Below are 26,667 nucleotides of genomic sequence, written 5' to 3' on the forward strand. Positions count from 1 at the left end.
TATCCGTAATACCATCTTTGAGACTTTGACCCACAACTTGTATCGGGAGTTCCATTTCGATCATCTCTGTTAATTTTTGTAAAAAATGTAAATCGTTTCATCTAGCTACAGAAAATCACGTAATCTTTTTAGTGCTGCCTGAGAAACTTGTGAAGGTGAAAATCCACAGGAACAAGCAAAGAACCATGAGCGTTAAAATTCATTGAAACACTTCTACTGTCTGGAATACTTCATAGAAATAATTGGATGGATAATAAAGAAGAAACCAAGCCATTTCATTTGCCATTCCTAAGATTCTGCGAAATTTCAGATGGGAACTTCCATTATTTCATTTGCTCTGATGCTCATATGTCTCCTACAGACCCAAGCAATCTGGCCATCGTCCCTGTATCTCACTCTGTATAATCCAAACTTCTCTGCAATGTCCTTTCCAGTTGAGCATCTCCTCTCCCTTAAAAAATCCACGACCCATTGCTGCGCTGTTCTTTGATCTTGCTGAATATCCCTAGAGCCTTCTATGGCCCTGCCTCTGTTCCTAATCCCCTGCACCCGTCCCATAGCTGCAGTCCCAGCCGCCCCAGCTGCAACTGCTCCTGCTGCCCCATAAATAAGGGAAGAGTCAGCCAGGTGGGCAACTTCCCTGCTCAAATCCGGTATCATCTCTCCCATCCCAGCTGCTAGATGGGCTCCTATCTTTAGAGCAAACGTTAACAGTTTCATGAACTTCTTCATGTATGGAGCCAAAGATTTTACAGCCCTGTTATCGACTTGCATCAGTTCACAGCCCATCTGATCTTCAACGACATGCATTTCTCGTCGGAACTCGCATAGCATGTGAAGCCGGAGTGCAGTCATCCCAGAAATCATGTTTGTGACCAATCTCCTTGAGTAGTTTTCTGTTCTGACAAAATAGAACATGTTGGGTACTTTCCTCTCTTCCAGTTGGACATTGTAGTTCACCAGGTAGTTCATTTTATGATGAAGCTGAATGAGGAGTCTGTGTTCATAATATCTCAATCCTTGGATCTCCTGCTTCAAATCTCTTATTTCTTGTTCAATAATCTTCAGTCTCTGCAAAACGGCTTCTACTCCCTTGGCAATACCGCCAAACGTTGCTTCAACTTTGTCTGTTTCATCACTTGTAGATAATGGGTGATCTGGTCCATCTTGGTTGTTCTCTGGTGGGACTTGCAATTCCACGGCAAGGTCATATAGGTCATGATATCTTCGATGCAGTACTTCCCGAAAGTCATCATCTGATAGTAGCTCTCTAGCCAAATCAAAACCGGCTCCGAGGATAGGCCTGCCAGAGTCTGACACTGAACTCCAGGTATGTTGATAATCATACATGCTGTCCGCAGGAACGGAAAGCAGTGCTTGTTTCAATTGTTGCAAAGACACAAATTGAGTTTTCCTGTATCTGGGGGGTGTCAGATTTCGCACACATTCTGGCCGCATGACATTCTCAGTCAAAATTATCCCATGGCAGAGGCTTTGGATTGCCGGAATTATGAGCTGCTGGATGAGTCGAAGGGTCTCTGTCAGGTTGTTGGTTGAGCATGCGAGGACATCAATGTAGTGACCCAACTGTCCTCCAAGCTCTATTCTGATGTAGATTCCGTTGATACTTATTGAGATGAGGTACTTCTCAAGACTGTAAGTTGCTCCATGTTGGTTCCTCAGACCCCGGATTCTGTTATGGAGATGCACCTGGGTTTCCAAATAATCTAAGTTAGATTATAAAATAGAGCCGACAGATATGGGGGATTTTATCTCATTGTAGGTAAAGGATTAGAGTTGGATACTCTCATGGAACATAACTGACAATGCTCATTCAAGATAGTCTCAAGCGGTAAGCAAAACAACTGATACAACTGCTTGATATGATTTGAAAGTTATCCTTCTTTAACCTACCGTCTTATATTCTACAGATACACATACCCTGAAGAGACATGGAAGTGGACTCCAAGAAGTCATTTCCCATTAAAAAAAAAAGAGGTTCTGGATTTCTGTCTATTGCTTTGTATGCTTTACTCTAAAGCTCATAATCAATTTTGTCAAGTATAATCAGTAACTGTAAGAAGTTAAACAGACTGTTTAAGGAAAAACTTTAAAACGTAAAGGAAAAAAAAAGAAGAGAGAGGGTGGAGGTGAGGACTGAGCAGAGGAATTGTTGCCTGTAAACGAGGGAAGAATCCTGGTGTGAGAAACATGTGGCTTGAATCGTCACACTCAAGATGCCGTCCTGCATAAAGGCAGTCAGGTGTGCTTAACTGCCATCTCTGTGGCCTTCCTCTGCCTTCTTCAAGAATCGAGGGGATCAATAGGAGAGAATTTGGATCTGATGGATCTTGTTCATAACAGAGTTCCAGTTTCAGCATCATCCTCACAAGGTCACTGGTATCCAAGTTCTCAAACACCTTTGAACCCATTCCCGGAATCTGACTCTGCAAATTTCCTTTCAGAATCTTCTCCAATTCTTTCCTACTGATGAATCCATTATTCTCCACGGAGCTTTGCCTTCTATCATCTAATCTTATCAGCTGGCCAAGCACTTCACCACAGAACCACTCACAATCTAAGACTAAAAACCCGGGATCATCAAAATAAATGACCTCTCCCATATGATGAAGACAAGTAGCAATAGTCCTCCTCCTCATTTCAACCCTCGTTTTGTTATCATGTCTTGAGATTCTTAATGGTGGAACCTTAATTTGGCAAAGTTCATCGAACTCTTTCCACTTCATTGCTGGCTTATTGTAGTTCTCTGATCTCCAGTCTGATAAGATCTGAATCAGATCATTGCAGAGTTGATAAACTTGAGGAACTCTCTGGAGAACTGTTTTGCTGGTCTTCCGAAGGTGATGAGCGAGTTTACTGACCGATGCAGATGACCTTGCATCAACTGTGAATACAGTTGGATAGAAGTCCACAAACCCCTGGAACTTGTCTCGCAGACCCTGAATAGAATTTACAGTTGCCTGCAAGTTTTGTGACGCTTGATTGATTTTATCATAGTGTGTCAGGACTATAGTTACATTTGGTAGCATGCATTGTTGGACTGCTCTTCTCGAGTTCGAAACTATGAACCTGAGCCAATACTGGAGGTCCTCTTCTATTTCAGCTGCAGTCTTTGGTTCTCTGTTGTTGGGCTTCCTATATAAACTGGATATGACCAAGAAGAACGATGCACTCCCGTGCCCTGGAAACATGAGATCATGGAGAGAATAGAATTCATGCTGACCTGCAAGGTTCCATACTGAAATCTTTGTGTCTTCATCTTTGAGAGTTTTTATCTTCATTCCGTTTGTTCTAATAGCTTGTTCAACTGGGTTGACTAGAGTTCTAACTTGGTCCATGTAGGGCACTTTTGAAGAAGGGAAATTCTGTGATATGGAATTGCATAGTGTGGTCTTACCTGAAATACAAAAAAAATCCAGAAGATTGATTATTTCATTTTTGTGTCTTGAGTTCTAGAAGAACATACGGGGGTTAAATTCAGCTCATTAACCAACTCAGACCAGTCCCCCTAAATAGTTCACAACCTTACCCGCATATTCTTGCCCACAGAAGAAAACTCTACAGCTCTTGGGCACCGTAAATGGCATGTCCTTTAGCAAATCCATTTCTGGTTCAGTCTTCCCATTCTGACCCAGTCTTTGATAAATTCCATCAGTCTTCCCTGAATTCTGTAACGGTGTTCTTGAGAGATCAATGACTTCAATCCAAGGATTTATGTGTAATGTCTCCACAATTGTCTGAAGCACCAACTCTCCTCGAACCCCTTTGCAGCCTTGCAAAGACAAGTGTCTCAAAGTGGCATTCCTCTCCAAGCTTTTGAAGATTTTGACAATATCATCCGGTCTCAAACTCTCATCATCGTATATTCCAAGCCGGGTCACACTTTCATTGGTTGTTAGCATCTGCAAAATGGCTGCAAGCCCATCCCTTCCCATTGTCGTTCTCCGTCCTCCGAAAGTTACAGACTTCAGAGTAATGTTGGCTTGGAATTGGAGTGCGGAAAACCTGCTCAAAGGGCAGAGTAGATGTTCCACACCAATTCCGCTGAACCAGTTTCCATCTAGATATAAGCTTTCCAAACTCCGGTTCTTGAATAGTCCAGCCGCAACATATACGACTCCCTTGTCTTTGAGGCAAGTCTTTGACAAGCTTACCTCTTTAAGACTATTATTCTGTTCCAAAACCCATCGAAACTCCTTAGCCCACCGTGATTTTAGCCGGACTCCAGTCATGTCAAGTGACTTGACCGTTGAGTTCCACCCAAGTGCACAAGCAACCCTGCAAGCACCTGAAACGTCGAGACGGTATATACGAAGTGTGCTGTTTTCAGGTGAAAACTCGACGACCTTTGAACTTTTTTCTCCATTTTGTCCACTCCAAACATGAACTTCCATGGCCCTGTTCCTCGCTAAAACTGCTGAAATAAGTGGGGTTGCTGTAAGGGATTTTGAGTCGAATATTGTTAAAAGCTTCAGTGTTGAGTTTGCTTCGATCATCTTTGAGAGCTCCTCTGCTCCTTTCGAACCAATTGAGTCTTCCCATATCTGTAATTCTTCCAAACTGTCATTAACCTTGAGTGCCGAAGCAAGAATCCCAGCTCCAGCATAGCCGATACCTGATTCAGAAAACATGATCTCCTTGATCACTTTATTTCTCTGAAGGATCTCAGAGAACTGCGATAAACATTCTGTTCGGAATCTGTTTCTTCGAAAAGCAACTTGCTTAATGCTCGAGCTATTGTCAAGCAACACGCCAACATTTAGTACTTGCTGTAACTCCCATTCAACTCGGTGGAACTCCAAGTTTATCAGAGTTGATTGGATGTTTTGGGCTGTTCCTAATACTGTGAGGAGGTTGGAGAAGTGTGGAAGGCTGTCCTTGGAGATGTTTATATTCATAGAGTTTTCTGTTTCTTGGTAACAGCCTGAAGTTGGTTGAGAAAGGTAGAAGGAGATGTTGTGTAGGTTGAGGCTTTCGGATTTGATTGCATGCAGAACCCACTGGAGATCTCTGAGGTTCTGATTTGATGCCATGATTATGGTGAGAACTCTGTTCAAGGTAAGAGAAATCGGTTTCCTTTGGTAGCGCTCTAGAAATCCATGATCTCTAAGAGCCTTTCATCATCAATATATTCAAGGGCTTTGAATGTTGGGTATTAACAATGTTGCCTTTTGTGTCTCGAATTGACAATGTTGTCCGCGAGAGAAGGAATTGATTGAGCCACTCACGCACTGATGCTGTTTTATGTCATATTCTCAGCTTTTTTCTGAAGTATTCCTTTCCACACTCTCCCACAAAGAGGAAAAAGGGTATTCCTTGGAGCAACCTTCTACCAAAGTCACCAAAAAGCCGATAAACTTATTCCAAAGGTATGATTTTTTCAAACAAATATTTCCCATCAATGTTTTGCAGTTTTTTTATTTTTTTTCTAATCAAGCTTGATCATATTAAGAGAACTGAATAAGAGTTTTACTCATACTACAGACTTAAAACAGGAAAGCATAAGTACAGATTAAATACGGAACATCACAAAACAGGTGGGTCTTTTCCACTGTAGAAATCTAAAAGACATTGGGGGTAGTTTCAATGTTTTGCAGTTATTATGTGTGCATGATAATGCATTAGTATTGATGATCAGCTGTATCTGAACCACGTGATTACTCGCTGATTGCTCATCTGAGAATTGATCACCACTGAATGTGTCGCTCGTGTCGGCACTTGGAGTTTAGATGGAACTCGGCACTTTGGATGGTTAGTTGAGATAAGATGAAAATTAAATAAAATATTATTAAAATATTATTTTTTAATATTATTATTATTTTAAAATTTTAAATAGTTAAATTATTTATTATATATTTTATGTAAAAATTTAAAAAATTATAATAATTAAATAATATAAGATAATTGAGACGGACTGTAGATCAAAACGCCATTTATCATTAGATGAATCTGGAGCCTCGGGGCTAGAAACACGGATGTCTACTTTATTGACCTTTTGTAATGTTAGGGGATCCTACGCTTTCTTTTATCTTGCTTTCCCATCGGGACCATTGCAAAGAACAGAATATCAGATAAAAGCCTTACGGAAACTGAGCTGGACAAATTAACCTCTCTTCAAGGGATCTCAATCATGGAAAAATATAGTTATCAATATAATTATATATTAATCTATATATTAATATAATGTAATTAATCAAAAAGTAAATTTTATTAAAAATAATGTTGATTTAAATTTTAAATATGAATAAATCAGTATTGATATACAGATTAGTGCATGACTGTGTTTATATATAACAAAACTCCTCAAACATACTGTTAAGGACATGTTTGGAGCAACGATCCTCCTGATATTGTTTTACACCCATTATGAACCAAACTTCGAAACAATTTTGCATACTATGAAATGCTCACATATGCCCAGAAGACGAAATTATAGAATTACATTAAACATAAATCATAGGTGGAAAAAAAATCAGACTTTTATTCAAACATAAATCAGAACGAACTTATTCTTGCGAAACTGCCAAACGAGTCCTAGAATATCAGCTAAATTAATCATGGTTCTTTCCTGGCAGCAACTAGAAAATAGCATCCAAGATTCAAGGCACCTGGCTCTGTTTGGCGTGCAAAGGGTCCCCATGATCAAAACCCTCAATAATAAATCCATACATGTAGACAAGAATATAACACTTCCAGAGATTATGTTTCACAGGTTGGCAAATATTTGGGAGTGCGAATAATCATGTTGCGGAAGATAATTAAAGTTTTCGAACATTAGGGTCGGTAAGAGGGGTTGATACTTTAAGGCATGATGATTTCCAAAATTAACAAACTTGTTAAGAAGTAAATAAGACCTTATTTGGGTTATTAATGGTGACAATTCAAAATAGATAGATAATTGTATAAGCCATCTAGAATCCATCAAAGACAATGAAGTTCAAGCATGCTTTTCAACATTGTCAAAAGTAGGGCCCTGGATTTCAGAAGCCTCTTTGACGTTTGCGTGTGAGAGACGCAGGACCTCCCAATACTATAAATAAAATATAACTTGCACACTTCTGGTGTCTCACCAGATTGCTACCATCTCAGGATCCAATATGTAATTTTATTCAATCATCAAAAAGTGCCAAGATCCTTAAATAAACGTCAAAACTGCAACTAAGATACTAACATACTAGAACTAGGAAACGATAACCTCTGCATGGGCATTCAACCCTTATTGATAATTACTACTAAGTTGTTTAGATAAGACTGACTATATTGACAACTACTAACTCCAAGAGTCCTCCTTGCACTCGGACTACGTCAGTTGAGAGAGAGAGAGAGAGAGAGATGCATCTTTTTTGAAGCATTTAAGAAAGAAAATCCAGATGAAATTGATGTGAGAGCCCAAGCAAAGCCAAGCCTATCCCAAATCCTAATCTTTGAAAGTAAGGATAATAGTCAGTAAGACCACACAAAGTCGCCTCAGAAGATCACAAACAGAAAAGGCACAGCTACAAAAGCTATAAAACGAATCATAATCCAGGGTTCCAAGTGTTCAAACCAGGTCAGGTTATCGAACACATGGAATTAAATTGACTATTCCAGGATGTAGTAGCGTGCCTAAATACTAAATAGTTGGGATTTTTATGAAGAAAAAAACAAGTAAAAGAGTTTTAGCATTTCATTGTCAGTTAGGGTGATCAGGATTATCACCATAAGAAACAGGAGTGAAATCAAGCATTCATTTCATTGGCATTTCAGGTATAAACTTTTGTGTAAATGTCCAATTAAAAAATGAATCGAAATGTTCAGTAACTTATTTGATGGGATCCTAGAAGGGCATCCCTCTAATGTTTCACACTAGTAAATCAAACTGAACCTTACGTACAAACTGAGAGAAACAAATCCCAACAAAGGAAGACATGACAAAAGCCAGCAACTTTGCCAGGCATTACACCGGTTAAAAAGGAAAAATAAAATAAAAATCAATACTCTATTTTTTCTTAACACAATACCGCTGGCGTGCCTCATCAGAGATGCACGATACATTAATTGGAACCAATTTTCCAGAGTATATATCCCGCAATCTGATTTTACACCTCAACCAAATTCCATGAAAGGAACCTAAGTTCTGAAGAAAGAAGAAAGAAATCCCAAACCTTACACAAAATACCTTGCAACTGCTTTCTCTCTGAATAAGTATACTCAAATCAAGGATCCTCGTTAGCTTTATACGATCAACTTCCTTGTAAGCTAAATTATCTTAAAAAGGGGGATGTATGAAATTCACAATCCTTCACCTGTTTGATCATATTCTCTTCACCTACCATTACAATGCACTGTCCAAATAACAAATCTCCTATGTGGCAATTCCTGAAGCAAGGGATAAAATATCATTAGCTGTGAATATAACTACATTTGTACTGAAGAAACAATAGAGATCAAAATGTAAGTGCCAACTGTCAAACCATCAGATAGTCGGAAGCTAAACTTTGAGTTTTGGATAAATCAGAGTATTCAGTTCCATTATTTATTAACAAAAAAAGAATTGGGCATTAAATGGCCCTAGATCAGCAAATGTGTGCAGCATGCGGGAATATACCATGCACAACTGTAGCATGAGCATAATGTTAAAGGGAGAGAAACAAAAGGAGTCCACTTTCTAGACAAAGGGCTTTCAATGCTAAGTCATGCAAAGCATTAGCTTTTAAGTTCCTATATAACAGTAGAGAGAGAGAGAGAGAGAGAGAGAGAGAGAGAGAGAGGTGACTGTGTACATAATAAGTGTAAGAGAAAATCTCAACTACAATAGTAGATTGCTTCTAATATTTGCATCAGAGTCAAGTTTTGGTTTTATGGAATTGGATTTTCAGCAGTAAAATGGGCATATGGGGAATTAAGGTTAGATATCTATTTGGATTCTAGACAAAGGGCTCTCAATGCTAAGTCATGCAAAGCATTAGCTTCAAAGTTTCTATATAACAGTAGAGAGAGAGAGAGAGAGAGAGGTGACTGTGTACGCAATAAGTATAAGAGAAAATCTCAACTAAAATAGTGGATTGCTTCTAATATTTGCATCAGAGTCAAGTTTTAGTTTTATGGATTTTCAGCAGTAAAATGGGCATATGGGGAATTAAGGTCAGATATCTATCTGGATTCTAGCAAAAGCTTGCAGAAACTATTAAGAGCTACTTTATATGCCAAGATATGAGCACAGCATGCACAATGAGTCAAAGTATGCTGTCAGAGTCCTTTCCCTAATTATTATTGCGAGTTGGATAGGTCTGATTTGAGGAAAATACACATGAGCATAAGGAAAGTTAGCCCAGCAGGCATTGTGAAACTTACAGCAATAGAAAGTTTTTCTTCTGAAGTCATAAAGTTTAACTAGAAAGTTAATTTCTAGGTTATCTACTTCTCTTTCAATGTGCTTTTGATTATAAACCAAACTAAGATCAGAGAACTTGACCATAGGTCATTTAATCAAGCAAAAGTGTTACCTCTATTTGGTTGTCTACTTGTAACATTGTAACTTCCAATATAACCCTCAGAACTTTGGGTGGGGACATCTGAAGATATATTGCCAAGCCCATAACCAAATGAGGCAGACCCATCTAGCTCAGGAGTGGCAGACCGCCAAGTTGAATCACCATAAACTGAACCACTACCATACAAATCACCATATGACCCCTCATAGACTCCAGTTGGTGCAGCGAATGTTGATGATTGTGCTACACCAGAGCCACTGTTTCTTCCATACGTTCCCCCTCCCAACCCAAAGCTGTTGTCTCCACTGCCATAACCAATACTCCCACTAGTATAACTAGGAGGACTCCCTCCACCATGGGTGGAAACGAGGGAAGGGCCCCAGTTTGCACTGCCATTCCCAAAAACTCCAAAAGCCCCACTTCCAGAGCCCAAGTAAGTACCAGGGCTGGAAGGGTTTGCAGCATTGCTAAGACCCCCATTTCCCCAGACATTCCGAGTGGTTGAGTTTAAAAGAGAATTGTTTCTTCCATTACCCCCACTATACCCAATAGGAGTACTATACCTGTTTGAATTGCCACTATAATAAGGACTCAACATCCGTGCATATCCAAGACCATTACCAAAGTTGGAATTGCCACCATAGCTTGAGCTCAGCCCTGGCTCCAAATTCAAACCCATTCCATAACCAGTTGTACCAAATGGGGAAAACCCACTTCGACTACTAGCAACTTGATTAAGCCTACCATCCATCCTGACTCCGTAACCTCCAACTGGGCTCACATTATAATAACTGTTAAGGAAACTATTGGCCCTATTCAAACCATAGTTATATCCCATAAGAGGGCTTCGGCTGGACCCTGGGGATAGCTCTTTGGGGACCGCCCTCTTGACCTCAACCATCTTACCATTCAGTTCATGAAATTGCTTATGCAGCACTCTATCCACTGCATCCTCAGAATCATAGGTGATGAAGCCAAAGCCTCTTGGCCTTTGGGTGTTGTGATCATACATAACTACAACATCAGTAATTGTACCAAACTGATCAAAGTATCTCTTAAAGTCGCTCTCTGTGACAGTAGATGCTAAACCTCCAACAAAAACCTTTTTTGTACGTCCAGGACCTGGAGAACCATGAAAACTACCAGTGTTTCTATTTAAAATGTGCTGATCATCCTTAGGAACAGCCTTCTTTGCTTCAACCTGAGATTTGAGAGAACCAGTAACTAAATTAATAATTGCATTCATTTTCATTTTCACAGAAGAGAGAGGGAGGGGGGGAGAACTGTATTCAATTTAGATCATAATAACTCAAAGCTACAGAAAATCTCAAACTCTCACACAGAGAGAGAGAGAGAGAGAGAGAGAGAGATGACTCCAACCTGTAACTCAGTATGAAAAATGGGGATTCACAACCTAATTGGGATTGGTCCTAGAAATACAGGAGTGAACATTCTCTAGTATCAAAAAAGAAATTTAACAGAATGCCAATTAAACCCATGATGCAAAACGTATGCATTTGCAAATAAACCACTCACTGTGCGACCATCAATCACGTGCTTATCCATGATGACTCTTTCTGCAACAACAGGATCCGCAAAGACTACGAAACCAAAGCCACGAGCACGACCGGTGGCACGATCTCTCATGATCACGGCCTCAACCACCTCCCCGTATATCCTAAAATAGTCTTTAAGACGTTCTTCATCTGTGTCCCAAGAAATACCACCAATGAAGAGCTTTCCAAGATCTGATTCCATCTGTTCTACAAACAACCATCACCAATTGCCTCGTTTATCGCTACTTAAATAATTAAACAACTAAAAAAATCACCTAAATGAATTCTATTTAGACAATCCACCAAAAAGACTCATAATTCACAAAGAAGCAATAACGTTCGGCATCCAAACGAGTCTCAAATCATAAAATTACGTAAATGGGTAAAAATCTTACAATTTGACGCAACTAAGAAGATTGAGTCTTTGTCAACAAGATCGAAAAAACATGACCAAAATGCGGATAGAACAATCAATCAACAAAATCCATACCTTCAATGGAAATTCAGATATCCGGGTTGGTGCTCCGATCAAAACACGAAGTGGGTATTATCACAATCGATTTGGTAGCATCGGATCCTTGTGCAGCAATCAGACCACAACCAAGAATTCCTAATGACCCAACAAACTAAAATTAAGCACAGAATGACAAAAATTAGGTGGATCAAGGAGCCAGATTAAAACAACGATTCAATTTTCCACAAGAGATCAAGGAGAAGGTGGAAAGATAGAACCAAAAAGAGAATTTTACCATCGGATGAGGAAATGAGAGAATACTAAGATCTAAGAAGAGGAATAATGGAAATGGAAACAGAGGATGAGCTCATCCTCTATATTTCTCTCTCTGTGTCTTTTTTATCTTTTTGTTGGTTATTCCACTTCCCTTAATTAAATCAAAAGTAATAGAATTTGTAGCTGAAGATGGGCTTCACAATTTATAAATAGAGAGAGACAGACAGAGAGAGAAAGAGAGGCAAAATCCTCTGGTGTAAGAATATTTGGAGGAGGCAAGCTGGATGACAAGAGTTGACGATTTTTTTATTTTTTCACAAGAAAAAAGAATAAAAAACTATTTATATTATTCGGGTTTTTGAATGAGGCCTTGTGAGATGTAACAATAATTAAACACAGGCAGTTGCAGATGACATTGTTCGCATGGATTGCAAAGAAACATTTTTTTGTCTTTGAACATTCTCTTGGACTATTGTAAAGTCTGTATATGAAAGGGAATTAATTCTTTATTCCTTCACTAACACAAAGCATTAATTCAAAAAACACATCAAACTATGTTTTTCAGTAAAAAAAAAAATCTCATTTTCTTATTTACAAACATGTTATAACAATAAAATACATTTTCATCTAATCATCAATGGACCCAGCATTCAAAAGAAAAATCCTCACATAAGTTTTATACCAATTGGACCTTACTACTTTTACAAATACAAAAAATACAAATTTTAATAATGTTGCTTTCCAAAAATGCTTTTAGTGGATTGTAGCAATGACAAATCATATTTGAAATGGTGAGTGCGTAAGCGCCACATAATTAATTTGAAAAAAATAAATAAACATAATACTTATGTGAAAAGAAAATTAATTTTTTAATAGTAAATTTTATTCTTTTTTAAAGCGACTGTACGATACTTGCACACTTCACAACTGTACGTAACATTACTTTTAAGAAGAAAAATTAATTACCTTTAATTTAATCGTTTCTTAAATGTTCTAAAGTTGATATTTTGTTTGTTTGTTTACTTTTTATGGCTGACTAGGGAGAGCATTTTAGGTGTGATTGTGATTTAATTTTCTGATTTATTTACTTATTTTGTTTTTTTTTTTTGGTTGGGGGAGTCTTTTCACTCTGTTTCTCATTTTGACTATTTTTCTCTTTAGGTTTGAGCTGCAACTTAAGTTACAGGTTACTTTTTGATAGTTACTATTACCTTTTGGTTGAAAAAAAGACTACTTAAATTTTAAGTGCCACTTAACACAGAAATGACATTTGGTGAAAGTTTCATACGTAAAAGGTTGAATCCAAACTCATTGACCACTTGAGATTTAAGTCCTAAACATGTGGTGGAGGTTGATACCAAAACCAAGAAACGTGAGGAGTTGGATTGGTAACTACAACTACCTTGCACGATTTCCCAAACCCTCCAAGGCAATAAGCCAACCATATCAATAACTGGACTATTCTTGACGAGATTTCTTATATTCGTTATTGATGTAATTTTTTCATGATTGTTCTTCCATCTCAATGAATGTATTTATAATAAGAGGCTTTGACCTAGTTCTTTTAGGAAAATAAAATAAAATAAAATAAAATTGGACTGTTATCTAGAATAGGCACCTTCTTAAAATATGGGCCAACTTGTGATTGCAATTTTTTTCTTTGAGTTTCTCAATCTTTGTATTGCTGTAACTCCTTATTACAGTTGTTTTGATAATTCCCATATGTATGCCTATAAACGAAAATATTCCTACTATGATATTTCTGAACAGATATTTTGGCCTAAACTGATAAGAACTCCTTTTTGGTGAATTTTGTAAGCATAATAGCATTATTGGTACATTTATTTTACCTAAAGAAGAAATAATTTTGTGGCAAATCTGAATTAGGTAAGCATTACCTGGAAAGCAGAGCCATAAACATATGAATTTACTGGAAAGTAACAAGTATAATAGGATAAGTGCTCTAATTTTGTCAACCTTTTTATTTGAGTTTTACTCTAAACCAGTTTAAGATTGTACTAATTTGAAATGTGGATACGAACTAAGAGGTTGCCTTGAGTTAGTTACCTAAAAAGCCAAAATAGAAGGGCTGTCTTCAGTCATGGAAAGGGTACAACTTGTATATAGCAAAAGAAAAGTTCAGATAATATATGATCACACAAAAACATACAAAAGCACTGAAGTGGGAGGCAAGATTCTCCAAAGGACGCCAAAAGTAGGTATAATCTGTTTGCATCCTCTCCACCATTAAACAAAAGCAATTAAAGCAAATTAGTTTTTGCATGCACATTAGCTTTTGTCATTCTCAGCCCCCAAGCTTGAGACCAAATAAATTTTGGGGTACAATCTAGCATTGGACTCCTTTATGAGCTAATAGTCTTTCCTCTTGAAGAAGCTTGCGGTGTCTCTTAATTGCTTTTAGCATTCACTCAGGATAAAAAGATAACACAAGGTAAGAGATAATTGAGGTCAAACCAGAAAAATTAATGGAGTTCAGAAAATCAATAGAACTGAGAATTGAGGATTGAGTTGCAGTACTGTATTTCCAGGTAAAATTCTTAAAAAGGTAATCTGATAATACTGTTTTTGTAGGGTGTGACCCAACGGTGAGATGGCACAGGGAGCCCCCCACCTTATATTAATTTAGTGTGCTTAAGAAGTAAAAGATGCATTAAATATGACCATTCAATATGATTGTTAGGATGTGACTCACCTAAATTGGCAAAAGGGTCTGGAGCACAGCTAAGAGAGCCAATAAACAGAGGCCCCAGTCCCAACCATTAATGCTCATTAGTCAGGATCCTGTGGACGAGGATACCTCACCCTCTAATTAGTGTCGGCTTCTGAGAATAGCATGTGACACTTGCACACATGACTATTACTCATTAAACATATATTATAAAAGTACTTACCTACCAAAAAATACACTTCAATAAACAAAGCCTTTTGGAGAGGGTTGGAAGACGAACGCATTCAGGCCTAATGCGGTCTAGTATGGAACGAGTTGATCATTATAATCTCTCTTCGGCCCATAAAGATAAATTCATGGATCCAAGGCTAATCCCGTTTATATTCTGCAGGCTGTTGAGAAAGCTCATCTTTGTTCTTTTTTAAAGAAAAGAAAAGAAAAATGCTTATTTTAGTTGTGTGGTGCGGACCTGCGGTACTGTTTCCATATATAACTCATATTTTATGCAGCCTTTTCTCCTCCTCTTTTTCTTTTTATTTTATTTTTTATTTTTTAAATATTATTATTATTATTTATTTATTTATTATTTTATTTATTTATCCCTCCTGTTTGCTGCACAAAAGTGCAGCAATATTCTCTGTTTTTTAGAACTGATCCGCCATAGTTATCTTTGTTGTTCATGTGTTACACACTAGAATATCCAGCAAAAAGGAATAAATGTATACATGTAAATGCCTGCACTCAAGCATTTGGACTACAGCTTGAACCAAAATAAACAAACAATCAAAACAAAAAGAAGAAGAAAGCATTACTCTTGCTTCAGGTAAGCATTGGCAGATTGGGCAACTCTCCTCGCCCTTAATGGTGGAGGACTTAAGACTAATGGGTTGATATTTCACGTTCAACGTATTTGTGCTCGACTGAGAGAGAGTTTCTGTTCTTCCAAATGAGAAGCATAAAATACATGGGATATATCCAGACCACAACCTTTAATAATTTGATGAAGGACTCTCCCAGGTATCAGATATGAGTGTGAAGAATACAACAATCATTTCGGTTAGATTCACAGCAACAATCTTCTGTAATGGAATGGTCCCTTTGTGCATTCATGACCTCCTCTATCTTCTCCAAAACTTCTGCCATGGTTGGCCGATTGTCAGGAGAATATGATACACACTTGAGGGCTATATTCAGCAAAGGAAATGCCCACTGTGATGCAGCTCTACTGATCTCTTTGTCAAATACCTCTCCGGTCCATTCCTCCCTTACCATGGCCTTTACCCATTTAGGAAGGTCTATCCCACCATTCTCTACAGATTTTCCTGTCAGTAACTCCAAAAGTATCACACCAAAGCTAAAAGCATCGGCTTTTTCTGTTAAGCTTTTCTCAGGAGCTGTATGACCATTGGAGGTGAAAACGCTTGTTTGATTGGGCTCCAGAAATTTCGAGAACCCATATTCACTTATTAGCGGTTCATTATTTCGTCCAAAAGTACATTTGAAAGCTTAGGATTCCCACGAGAGATTATCTCCGGAGTCGGGATAGCAAAGGGTTTGGACTTCATATATCAAAGTTCTGATGATCGATTCCCACTTGCTATGGACAGCCGAAGTCCACAAGGAAAAGCCCTCTTACCTTCAATATAGTCTGCAGAAAACCAAAAGTACTGTTAGCTGAAATATAGGAACCAAACATTTATCTGACTGTTGAACTTCGAAAATTTGTCGAAGTTAGCTTATTTTGTTGCGGCGGGTAGGGAGTTTGAAGCCGGTGTGGCTGTTTGGTGGGTGTGTACGTGCTTAAACAAGTTTCTCTGTTGTGTTTCTGTGATGGACAGTCTGGCTGGGGATGTCTTAAAAGTATTTGAACTCGATTATCAACTTACCTTCCAGCACGTTTAGCAGACTCCCATTGCTTTGATACTTATAGATGAAAAGTTTTTCTTCATTCGTTGAATGGTAACCAATAAGGGGCAGAATGTTTGGATGCTTTAAGCTTCCTATCTGCCTCATAGTTCGGCCAAATTCCTCGAATGATACCTGCAATTTCTTCAATCTTTTAATTGCATAAAGGGCAATGCTTTTAAGAACTACCCTGTAAAGGCTGCTCCGAAGGGTCTCCTTGTTGTGAAAACGATGACAATGAATTGAAAAATAACACCGAATGAGAAAACGATCACACACGCAATCACACATGACACAAGATGTACGTGGTTCGGCAAATTGCCTACGTCCACGGGAGCTGCAGAGGATTTTTATTATTGAGGAATCACACTACAAGATGGGTCACAACACTGTTCATCCACAGTGTTTTCGTAGCTGCTCTGTTACAGACTTAAGAGGCAAAAATCAGATTTATAGTTCAAACGGCGGAATCCCTAAATCGTATGTTCGCTCGAGCGGCGTGTCGAGCGCGCGTCGAGCGAACTTCCCTTCCGCATCCCGCTCGAGCCCACTGTCGAGCTGACGTCGAGCGTTCGACTCTGCCTGATTTCGCTCGAGCGGCCAATGCCTCCGCTCGAGCGAACTCCTCCTGCTCGAGCTCACTGTCGAGCCAACATCGAGCGTTCGACTCTGCCTGACTTCGCTCGAGCGGCCAATGACTCCGCTCGAGCGGTGTGAACCAGACTCCACATTACTCAACAATTCTCCCACTTGGAGACTGGTACACTCGCTGTATCACCGTCTTCCTCAAACATGATATCCTCCACCTCTGCAACTCACTGCTCCTGTCTTCATTCTAGAAGACCAACTGAAGTTGCGCACAACTTCAGTTTCTCAAGCGTAACACCCTTTGTCAACATATCAGCAGGGTTCTTGCTTCCACATATCTTTTCAAGTAACAACTGTCCGTCATCTAACAATGACCGTATGAAGTGATACCTGATCTGAATGTGCTTGGTCCTGGAATGGAATGCTGGATTCTTGGCAAGGAATATGGCACTCTGACTGTCACTGTAGAGAGTGCCTTTCTGATTCTTCTTACCCAATTCTTCCAAGAAGCCTTGTAGCCATACCATCTCCTTTGCAGCCTCTGACACTGCAATATACTCAGCTTCTGTTGTAGACAAAGAAACTGTTTTCTGTAAATTAGAACCCCATGACACTGCAGTACCACCAAGTGTATAAACAAAGCCCGTGGTACTCTTTCTGCTGTCAATATCTCCAGCTAAATCAGCATCAACATAGCCCTGCACCTCCAAGCTCTCTCCAGAGAAACATAAACAGGTTTCTGAGGAACCCTTTAGGTACCTCAAAATCCACTTCACTGCTTCCCAATGTTGCTTTCCTGGGTTACTCATGTATCTACTCACAACTCCCACTGCATGGGCAATATCCGGTCTTGTACAAACCATAGCATACATAAGTGAACCAATGGCTGAGGCATAAGGAACCTTACTCATGTAATCTCGTTCCTCCTCTGACTCTGGTGACTGATTCTTGCTGAGTCTGAAGTGACTTCCCAAGGGTGTGCCAACTGGTTTGGCCTTGTCCATATTGAACCTGCTGAGTACCTTTTTCACATACTCAGCCTGTGAGAGTCTCAACGTACCTCTGACTCTGTCTCTGACAATTCTCATGCCAAGGATTTGCTTTGCAGCTCCCAAATCCTTCATTGCAAAGTGCTCTGACATCTGCTTCTTCAGATTATTGATCTCATCAATACTAGCCCCTGCAATAAGCATGTCATCCACATACAACAGCAAAATAATATAAGAATTGTCAAAATGCCTGACATAGCAACAGTGATCTGCCTGACATCTAATATACCCTGCACTGTGCATAAAGTTGTCAAATTTCTTGTACCACTGTCTAGGAGCTTGCTTCAGGCCATACAAGCTCTTCTTCAGCCTGCAAACTGAACCTTCCTTTCCCTGTACCACAAACCCCTCAGGCTGGTGCATGTAGATGTCTTCTTCAAGGTCTCCATGAAGAAAAGCTGTTTTCATATCTAACTGCTCAAGAAATAGATCTTCAGTGGCAACCATAGCCAGTACCATCCTGATAGTTGTGATCTTTACCACAGGAGAAAAGATCTCAGAGTAGTCAATACCCTGCTTCTGCTGAAAGCCTTTTACAACAAGTCTAGCCTTGTACCTCTTACTGCCATCATGCTTAGTTTTCACCCGGTACACCCACTTGTTGTGTAATGCCTTCTTCCCTGATGGAAGTTCTGTCAACTCCCATGTCTGATTCCCTAGCAAGGAATCCATCTCGTCTTTCATGGCCAGCTCCCACTTGCTAGAATTCTCATCTTGCAAGGTTTCTTCATAACTCTGCGGTTCTCCACCATCTGTCAACAGAATGTAATTCAAAGTAGGTGAGAAGCGCTGTGGGGGATGTATAGTCCTAACTGACCTGCGAACTGCAACTGTAGGAGTAGACGGTTCTGAAACTGCCTGCGGAATAATAGGAATGGGTGTACTGGACCCACTCTCCCCGTCACTCTCATCTCTACACTGCACTGTGACCTCTGGCAGGTCATCCAATCCTACAAACTCGGACTCCTGAGGAGCTACTGCAGGAACTGTACTCGACTTATCCTTGTACATCATTTTCTCATTGAAAATCACATTCCTGCTTCTTATGATTTTCCGACCCTGATCGTCCCAGAAACGATAGCCAAATGCCTCGTCTCCATAGCCAATGAAATAGCATTTCTTTGACTTAGCCTCAAGCTTACTGCGAGCATCAGAATCAACAAGCACATAAGAAAGACAACCAAAGGTTTTAAGGTGAGAAAACTTAACCTCTTTCCCGCTCCAAACCTCCTCAGGCAATCCACAATCCAGTGGAACTGATGGCCCTCTGTTTATCAAATAAACGGCAGTGCTGGCTGCATCTGCCCAGAAAGTGGGTGGTAGTCCAGCGTGCAACCTCATGCTTCTAGCACGCTCATTAATGGTCCTGTTCATACGCTCAGCAACTCCATTTTGCTGTTGTGTCCCAGGAATGGTCTTCTCCATTCTGATACCCTGAGCTGCACAGTACTCCTTGAACCCGCCATCAACATACTCACCACCATTGTCAGACCTCAAACACTTCAGTTTCAAGCCTGTCTCTGTCTCAACCATGGCTTTCCAAATTTTGAAAACATTAAATACTTCAGATTTATGTTTCAAAAAATAAATCCATACCTTTCTACTATGGTCATCAATGAACGTAACATAGTAGCGAGAACCTCCAAGAGATGCAACTGGAGAAGGACCCCACACATCTGTGTGCACAAGATCAAGTCTTCCTGTCTTTGGCGCCCTGCCACTTTTCAAGAAGCTGACCTTCTTTTGCTTCCCCATAACACAACTCTCACACATACCGAGATCAACTGTCTTCAGTTCTGGTAGCTTGCCTCTAGACAGAAGTTCCGTCATGCCCTTCTGACTCATATGGCCAAGCCTACAATGCCACAAATCTGCTGTGCTCTCTGCAACGGTAGTAGCAATAGTGTCAATTAAACCAGTAGTCATATAAAATGTACCAGTTTTCTTACCCCGAGCTAGTACCAATGCCCCTTTTGTGACCTTCCAGGTTCTATCTGAGAACACCACTGAATGACCACACTCATCAAGCTGCCCAACAGAAATGAGGTTCTTCTTCAACTCAGGAATGTGCCTAACCTTTTGCAAGGTCCATTTGTTCTTGCCAGGGAGTGCAATGTCAATGTCTCCCATCCCCACTACGTTCAAAGCCTCACCATCAGCCAAATATACCTTCCCAAAATCACCTGCAACATAATTCCTCATTAGTTCCCGGTGGGAAGATGTATGGAAGGAAGCCCCTGAATCCAGTATCCAGTCATCAACTGGACTATGAACTGCAAGCAATAGTGCATCCTGTACTTCTTCAGTTACCACATTAGCACTATCATTCTCCGTCTTCTTGGGGTTTTTGCAGTTTTTCTTTAGGTGGCCAGCTTTGCCACAATTCCAGCAAGTTGCCTGCTGACCAGGCCTCGACTTGCTCTTGCCCCTATACTTTGATTTTGATCTTCCTCTGTTTGAATTCCTGTCATGTGATCTCCCTCGAGATTCAACATTCAGGGCTGAACTCAAACCCGAGGTCTCGCCTGAATCTTTCCTGCGCACCTCCTCAGCCAAAATCAAATCACGAATATCATCATACTTCAGTTTATTTTTACCAGCAGAATTACTAACAGTCATTCTCATGGCTTCCCAACTATTTGGCAATGAAGCCAATAGTATCAGTGCACGTATCTCATCATCAAATTCAATTTCAACAGACGACAATTGATTTGTGATAGTATTAAAATCATTCAGATGTTGTGCAACAGACGTACTATCTGCCATTTTCAAATTGAATAACTTTTTCATCAGATGTACCTTGTTATTCGCTGACGGCTTTTCATACATACCTGACAAAGCCGCCATGAGATTCGCCGTCGTCTTCTCCTTGATGACGTTGTGTGCAACGGATCTCGATAGGGTTAATCGAATAACCCCTAGAACCTGTCGATCCAACAGATTCCAACTAGCATCATCCATCTTTTCCGGTTGCTGCCCCAATAGTGGAAGATGGAGTTTCTTCCCATAGAGGTAGTCCTCTATCTGCATCCTCCAGTATCCAAAATCCGTGCCATCAAACTTCTCGATCCCCGATACCTTCAATTCATCTCCAGCCATCGTTTCTCCTCAGACCCGAACCTTGGCTCTTGATACTAATTGTTGTGAAAACGATGACAATGAATTGAAAAATAACACCGAATGAGAAAACGATCACACACGCAATCACACACGACACAAGATGTACGTGGTTCGGCAAATTGCCTACGTCCACGGGAGTTGCAGAGGATTTTTATTATGAGGAATCACACTACAAGATGAGTCACAACACTGTTCATCCACAGTGTTTTCGTAGCTGCTCTGTTACAGACTTAAGAGGCAAAAATCAGATTTATAGTTCAAACGGCGGAATCCCTAAATCGTATGTTCGCTCGAGCGGCGTGTCGAGCGCGCGTCGAGCGAACTTCCCTTCCGCATCCCGCTCGAGCCCACTGTCGAGCTGACGTCGAGCGTTCGACTCTGCCTGATTTCGCTCGAGCGGCCAATGCCTCCGCTCGAGCGAACTCCTCCTGCTCGAGCTCACTGTCGAGCCAACATCGAGCGTTCGACTCTGCCTGACTTCGCTCGAGCGGCCAATGACTCCGCTCGAGCGGTGTGAACCAGACTCCACATTACTCAACACTCCTTTCGCAAGTCAGCTGTGGCTTCAAGGAGGTCCTCCAATTGGAACCTTTCCTGCTCTTCAATAAAGAACACAAGCTCTGAGCGTCTTTCGATTGGCTTAACTTCCTCTCTGGCCATGGCTGGAGGTGTTTTATGAGAAGGATCCTTAAGTACCTTCAGAATCTCCATCTTTCCGGTTAAGTCTGCGTCCTTCTTTCTCAGTATCCATGCGATCACCGAAACAAAGATTCCAATGCCCAGAACTAGAGCTATCCAGACTTTCCAGTTCCCATACCACTGGCCATTAGAGCTCTCCGTAGGTGGGTACGTTGGTTCCAATGCCTCTACCCTGGCTTCCTTCTGTGATGTACTTGATAATAAGGAATATGTATGGAGGTTCTTGAGTTCCTGCTTGGTAAGATGATTGTTAGAGATGCTCGAGCTCTGAAGGTATTTCAGTTTAGTTAGATCCATAGGCAACCTTCCAGTCAGAAGATTGTTGGAGATGTCCAGGCTCCTGAGATATTTTAATCTATTTAGAGCCAGAGGTATCGTTCCACTTAGAAGATTGTTGCTTAGATTTAAATAAGTCAGCCTTGAGCAATACGATACTGAGTCAGGAATAGTTCCTCTGATGTGATTCTTTGCTAAGCTAAGAACTCGCAGATTTCGGAGCTTGCAAAGGGGATCTGCATCAATGATGCCACTAAGGTTATGATTCTCAAGCCTGATTTCTTCAATGGTGGTAGCCCTTGAGTTGCACTTTACACCCTTCAACTTATGCAAGCAGGGATGATGCTCCAACCCAATATTCCAGTCAATTCCGAGCACATTTTGTGGATCAATGGATTTAATGAAATTGAACAAATATTGGGATTCCGATAACTGATCTCCCAAACAGGCTGTGATTGAGAGCGGAAGGAAAATGATGCATCCCAGCCTCTCAAAATCCCTCCTGCTCTGCATATTTGTAGTTTGTAACATTTTCGTGGATCATCAGAACTGATTGAACTATGGCATTGAGAACTTTGTCGAGGCATCTACCTTTTTCACTCTTTGGTATATCAGAAGAAGACATATCCTCCTTCATATTTTCCAAAGTTTTGATGTATATTTTTCAGAGCGACACAACCAATGTTTTAGACAATACATGAGTAGTTTGTTATCTTCCGCGTGATATATCATATACTTAAGTATGTAGTCATGAACTAGGCTACAATATGTCGGAACTGAAATTTGTTTCAGTAACGCATTAACATCACTGGCGACAAACGACAGCATCACGACATTGAGCAGACCACCATTGAATTAAAGACACTACACATCCATCAATAAGGAATATTGACAAGTTATTTGGAGAAATCAACGCCATTTTTGGATACACTGAAGAGTGGAGTTTCAAAGTCGCCAGGTGTTACTTTGTATTTTATCTTTGTTGTTTGCTATGCTCTTAGAGACTGGGAACATTGAGAAAACACAAAGTGATAAACTGCATTTAATTAGTACTCAGACATGGTCACCAAATCACTCAAAAATACACATGATGCTCGATTTGTTTTGTCCTCATCTTTTTGAGGTTTTCATGCGGTGACTCATCTTGATGAGTGCTTTGGAAGAAATGAAGAACAAGTAAGTTTTTAGGTCTCTCTGTTGAGGATTATAGTGTTGGCCTATATTTAACATCCTTAGTTAGATTAGCATATTCTATATGTTGCGGATGGAGACAAAAAGAAAATAAAAAGAGAAAACGGTGAGTCATGCATCGTTTGTCCCTTTGTCATATTAGGCACCGATTGCACCGAAAAAAAATATTGTAGGCTGCTCTCTCCTATAAATAGGAGAGAGCTCAATTGTGGGTGTGTGCAGCAGAGAAGTGTAGAGAGAAAACAGAGAGTGTGTACTGCGTGTGTGCAGACAGAGTGTGGGAGAGAAAGAAGAGAGAAAGAGAGTGGGTGAGCAGAGAGAGTTTTTCTGTAAAAATTATTTTCATAGTGAAATTACAGCATCTGTGGACGTAGGCAATTGCCGAACCACGATAAATTTCGTCCCTCCTTTATTTAGAATCATTTGTGTCAAAACAGCTCCCAACAACTGGTACCAGAGCACTGGTTCGAGCTGTGCAAAAATTCAAGTTGTTCAAAATTAATTTTTGACAACTCCACGGTGTTCCTCGCGTCGAGACGAATCCGTTGCAGCAAACGGAATCGAAAACGGAGGTCGGACGAGCCTACACGCGCCCTATAAGATCGGCGCGTGCATCTGCTGCAATCCACGCTCCCCCACGCGCTCCGGAGGTTGAAGATGCGTGCACCACACGTGCCCACGTGCCTACACGCGCTCCAGAGGTTGAAGACGCGTGAAGGACATGCACCCACGCGCCCCCACATGCCCTAAAGAGGCTCAGCGCGTGTGTCACACGCGCCTCACTCTCCCCCACGCGCGCACAGTACTGTAGTGCGTGTATTACAAGTGCCCATGCGTTTGCCCACGCGCACTGTGCAGCGCGTGTATCCCACGCGCCAGACAGATCAGAACCGTCCGTTTTTTAGATCTGTTTTCGGCTAGATCTAAGCCATTCGGAATCCAATTTCGACGATCAAATAGTGCTTTCCAACTATTTGGATCATTCCGGACTTATCCGTACGGTCGAAATTTTGAGATTCAACATCAGTACATTGGATCTGAACCATCCACATGTTGCAGATCATTTTGGGCTAGATCACGCCAGTTGGAGTTCCATCGCGACGATCAAATAGTGCTGACAAACTATTTGGATCATTCCAGACTCGTTTCCAGCTAATTCGAGTGTTTCGGACGCAACGGTGATCTTTGTTTGTTTAAATTTGAACTCATTTGTAAAGTTATGGCTGGAGAAAAAGCTAAAGGTGTTGGTATCGAGAAATTTGATGGTACAGACTTTGCCTACTAGAGAATGCAGATAGAGGATTATCTCTATGGGAAGAAACTACATCTTCCACTCCTAGAAAGAAAGCCAGATGACATGAGCAATGAAGATTGGAGTTTCCTTGATAGACAAGTGTTGGGAGTCATTCGACTAACACTGTCAAGATCAGTTGCACACAATGTGGGAAAGGAAAAGACCACGGCGGATTTGATGAAAGCTCTATCAGACATGTACGAGCAGCCATCAGCCAATAACAAAGTGCATTTGATGTACAAGCTATTCTACTTGAGAATGGCAGAAGGAACTCTAGTTATTCAGCATTTAAATGAGTTCAACACCATCATTAATCAATTAGCTTCAGTGGGGATTGAATTTGATGATGAAGTACGTGCACTGATTGCTCTAGCTCAATTGCCAAAATGCTGGGAGGCCATGAGAACAGCTGTTAGCAATTCTTATGGCAAAACAAAGATGAAGTATCAAGATATCCGGGACCATATTTTTAGCGAGGAAGTTCGCAGAAGAGATACAGGAGAAGCATCAACTTCCAGTTCTGCCTTAAACCTCGAGACGAGAGGTAGAGGAGCTAGTAGAAGTTCAAGTCGGGGCAGGTCAAAGTCCCGAAGAGGCAGAAGTAAATCTAGGTCCGGAAAATAAGTACAGTGCTGGAATTGTGGCAAGATTGGCCATTTCAAAAATAATTGCAAGGAAGCAAAGAAGAAGAATGAGCATGACTCTGCTAATGCCACAACAGAAGATCTCCGAGATGCCTTATTCCTTTCAGTTGACAACCAAATTGAATCTTCGGTGTTAGATTCAGGAGCCTCGTTCCACACTACAGCACACCGAGAAATCATGCAGAATTATGTCACTGGTGATTTCGGGAAGGTGTACTTAGCAGATGGTGAAGCGTTGGAAATCGAAGGCATGGGAGATGTACCAATCAATCTGCCCAATGGAAGTGCATGGTTGCTACAGAAGGTGCGACATGTTCCTAAACTCATGAGGAACCTGATTTCTATAGGACAACTTGATGCTGATGGACATTCGAGTACTATTTATCGGTGGCACGTGGAAGATAACAAAAGGAGCTATGGTAGTAGCTCGAGGCACAAAAACAGGTACTCTATATATGACTTCAAGCATTAGAGATACTATTGCAATTGCTGATGCAAATGCCAACCTATGGCATCAAAGGCTTGGTCACATGAGTGAGAAAGGAATGAAAGTACTATTATCCAATGGGAAGTTACCAAAGTTGGAATCAACTGATTTCGACATGTGTGAAGGTTGCATTTTTGGGAAACAGAAAAAAGTTAGTTTCCTGAAAAATGGTAGAACTCCAAAATCTATAAAGTTGGAGTTGGTGCACACAGATTTGTGGGGGCCATCCCCAGTCGCTTCTCTTGGAGGATCGCGGTACTATGTTTCCTTTATTGATGACTCAAGCAGGAAAGTATGGGTTTATTTTTTGAAAAATAAATCTGACACATTTGATACTTTCAATAAGTGGAGAGCCATGGTTGAAAATGAAACAGGCTTGAAGTTAAAATGTCTGAGGTCAGACAATGAAGGAGAGTACATCGACGGAGGGTTCAAAGAATTCTGTGCTGCAAATGGGATTAGATTTCAGAAGTCTATTCTCGGGACACCGCAGCAGAATGACGTAGCTGAACGCATGAACAGAACTCTCAATGAACGTGCCAAAAGCATGAGGCTGAATTCAGGATTGCCTGAATGTTTTTGGGTTGATGCAGTTAACACTGCAGCCTATTTGATTAATCGGGGACCTTCAATTCCCTTAAAATTCGATCTACTAGAGGAAATCTGGAGCGGAAAGAAGGTAAATCTTTCCCATTTGAAAGTTTTTGGCTGTTTATCATATGTTCACATAGATTCTACTGATCATAACAAGTTAGAAGCCAAATCTAGAAAATGATTTTTTATCGGTTATGGTGATGAAGAATTTGGTTATCGATTTTGAGATGATAAAAATTGCAAAATCATCAGAAGTAGAAATGTGATATTTAATGAGCAAATTCTATACAAAGCTAAGTCACAAGCTAAATCTGAGGAACAGCCAAAGAAACCTGAGGTTGTTGACTTTGA

The 26,667-nt window shown here is 40.4% G+C and overlaps 3 protein-coding genes across 5 annotated transcripts; all 3 read right to left on the reverse strand.

Annotated features, from left to right (window-relative positions):
- Window positions 1-174: 174 nt before the first annotated feature.
- Window positions 175-5,324, reverse strand: LOC122280628 (protein TORNADO 1). Its single transcript, XM_043091601.1, has 3 exons — window positions 3,551-5,324; window positions 2,178-3,418; window positions 175-1,710 (listed from the first exon to the last, which is right to left on the reverse strand). The coding sequence occupies exons 1-3, from the start codon at window positions 5,052-5,054 to the stop codon at window positions 307-309; spliced, it is 4,149 nt and encodes a 1,382-aa protein (XP_042947535.1). The 5' UTR covers window positions 5,055-5,324; the 3' UTR covers window positions 175-306.
- A 2,410-nt stretch (window positions 5,325-7,734) lies between these two features.
- LOC122281754 (heterogeneous nuclear ribonucleoprotein 1-like) lies at window positions 7,735-12,082 on the reverse strand. Of its 3 annotated transcripts, none has more exons than XM_043093518.1 (5): window positions 11,800-12,082; window positions 11,541-11,660; window positions 11,031-11,257; window positions 9,507-10,695; window positions 7,735-8,379 (listed from the first exon to the last, which is right to left on the reverse strand). In XM_043093518.1, exons 3-5 carry the CDS (start codon window positions 11,250-11,252, stop codon window positions 8,366-8,368), a joined length of 1,425 nt encoding a protein of 474 aa, XP_042949452.1. In that variant the 5' UTR covers window positions 11,253-11,257; window positions 11,541-11,660; window positions 11,800-12,082; the 3' UTR covers window positions 7,735-8,365. The 3 variants fall into 3 exon arrangements, with proteins under 3 accessions (XP_042949452.1, XP_042949450.1, XP_042949451.1); XM_043093516.1 differs by having other exon boundaries at window positions 11,031-11,252; window positions 11,800-12,080; XM_043093517.1 differs by having other exon boundaries at window positions 11,031-11,252; window positions 11,541-11,676; window positions 11,800-12,080.
- Window positions 12,083-21,665: 9,583 nt separating this feature from the next.
- Window positions 21,666-22,637, reverse strand: LOC122282547 (probable LRR receptor-like serine/threonine-protein kinase At4g36180). Its single transcript, XM_043094481.1, has one exon. It carries the CDS (start codon window positions 22,635-22,637, stop codon window positions 21,666-21,668), a length of 972 nt encoding a protein of 323 aa, XP_042950415.1.
- Between the last annotated feature and the right edge of the window lie 4,030 nt (window positions 22,638-26,667).

This window comes from Carya illinoinensis, chromosome 11, assembly GCF_018687715.1.
Source record: "Carya illinoinensis cultivar Pawnee chromosome 11, C.illinoinensisPawnee_v1, whole genome shotgun sequence".
NCBI lineage: Eukaryota > Viridiplantae > Streptophyta > Magnoliopsida > Fagales > Juglandaceae > Carya > Carya illinoinensis.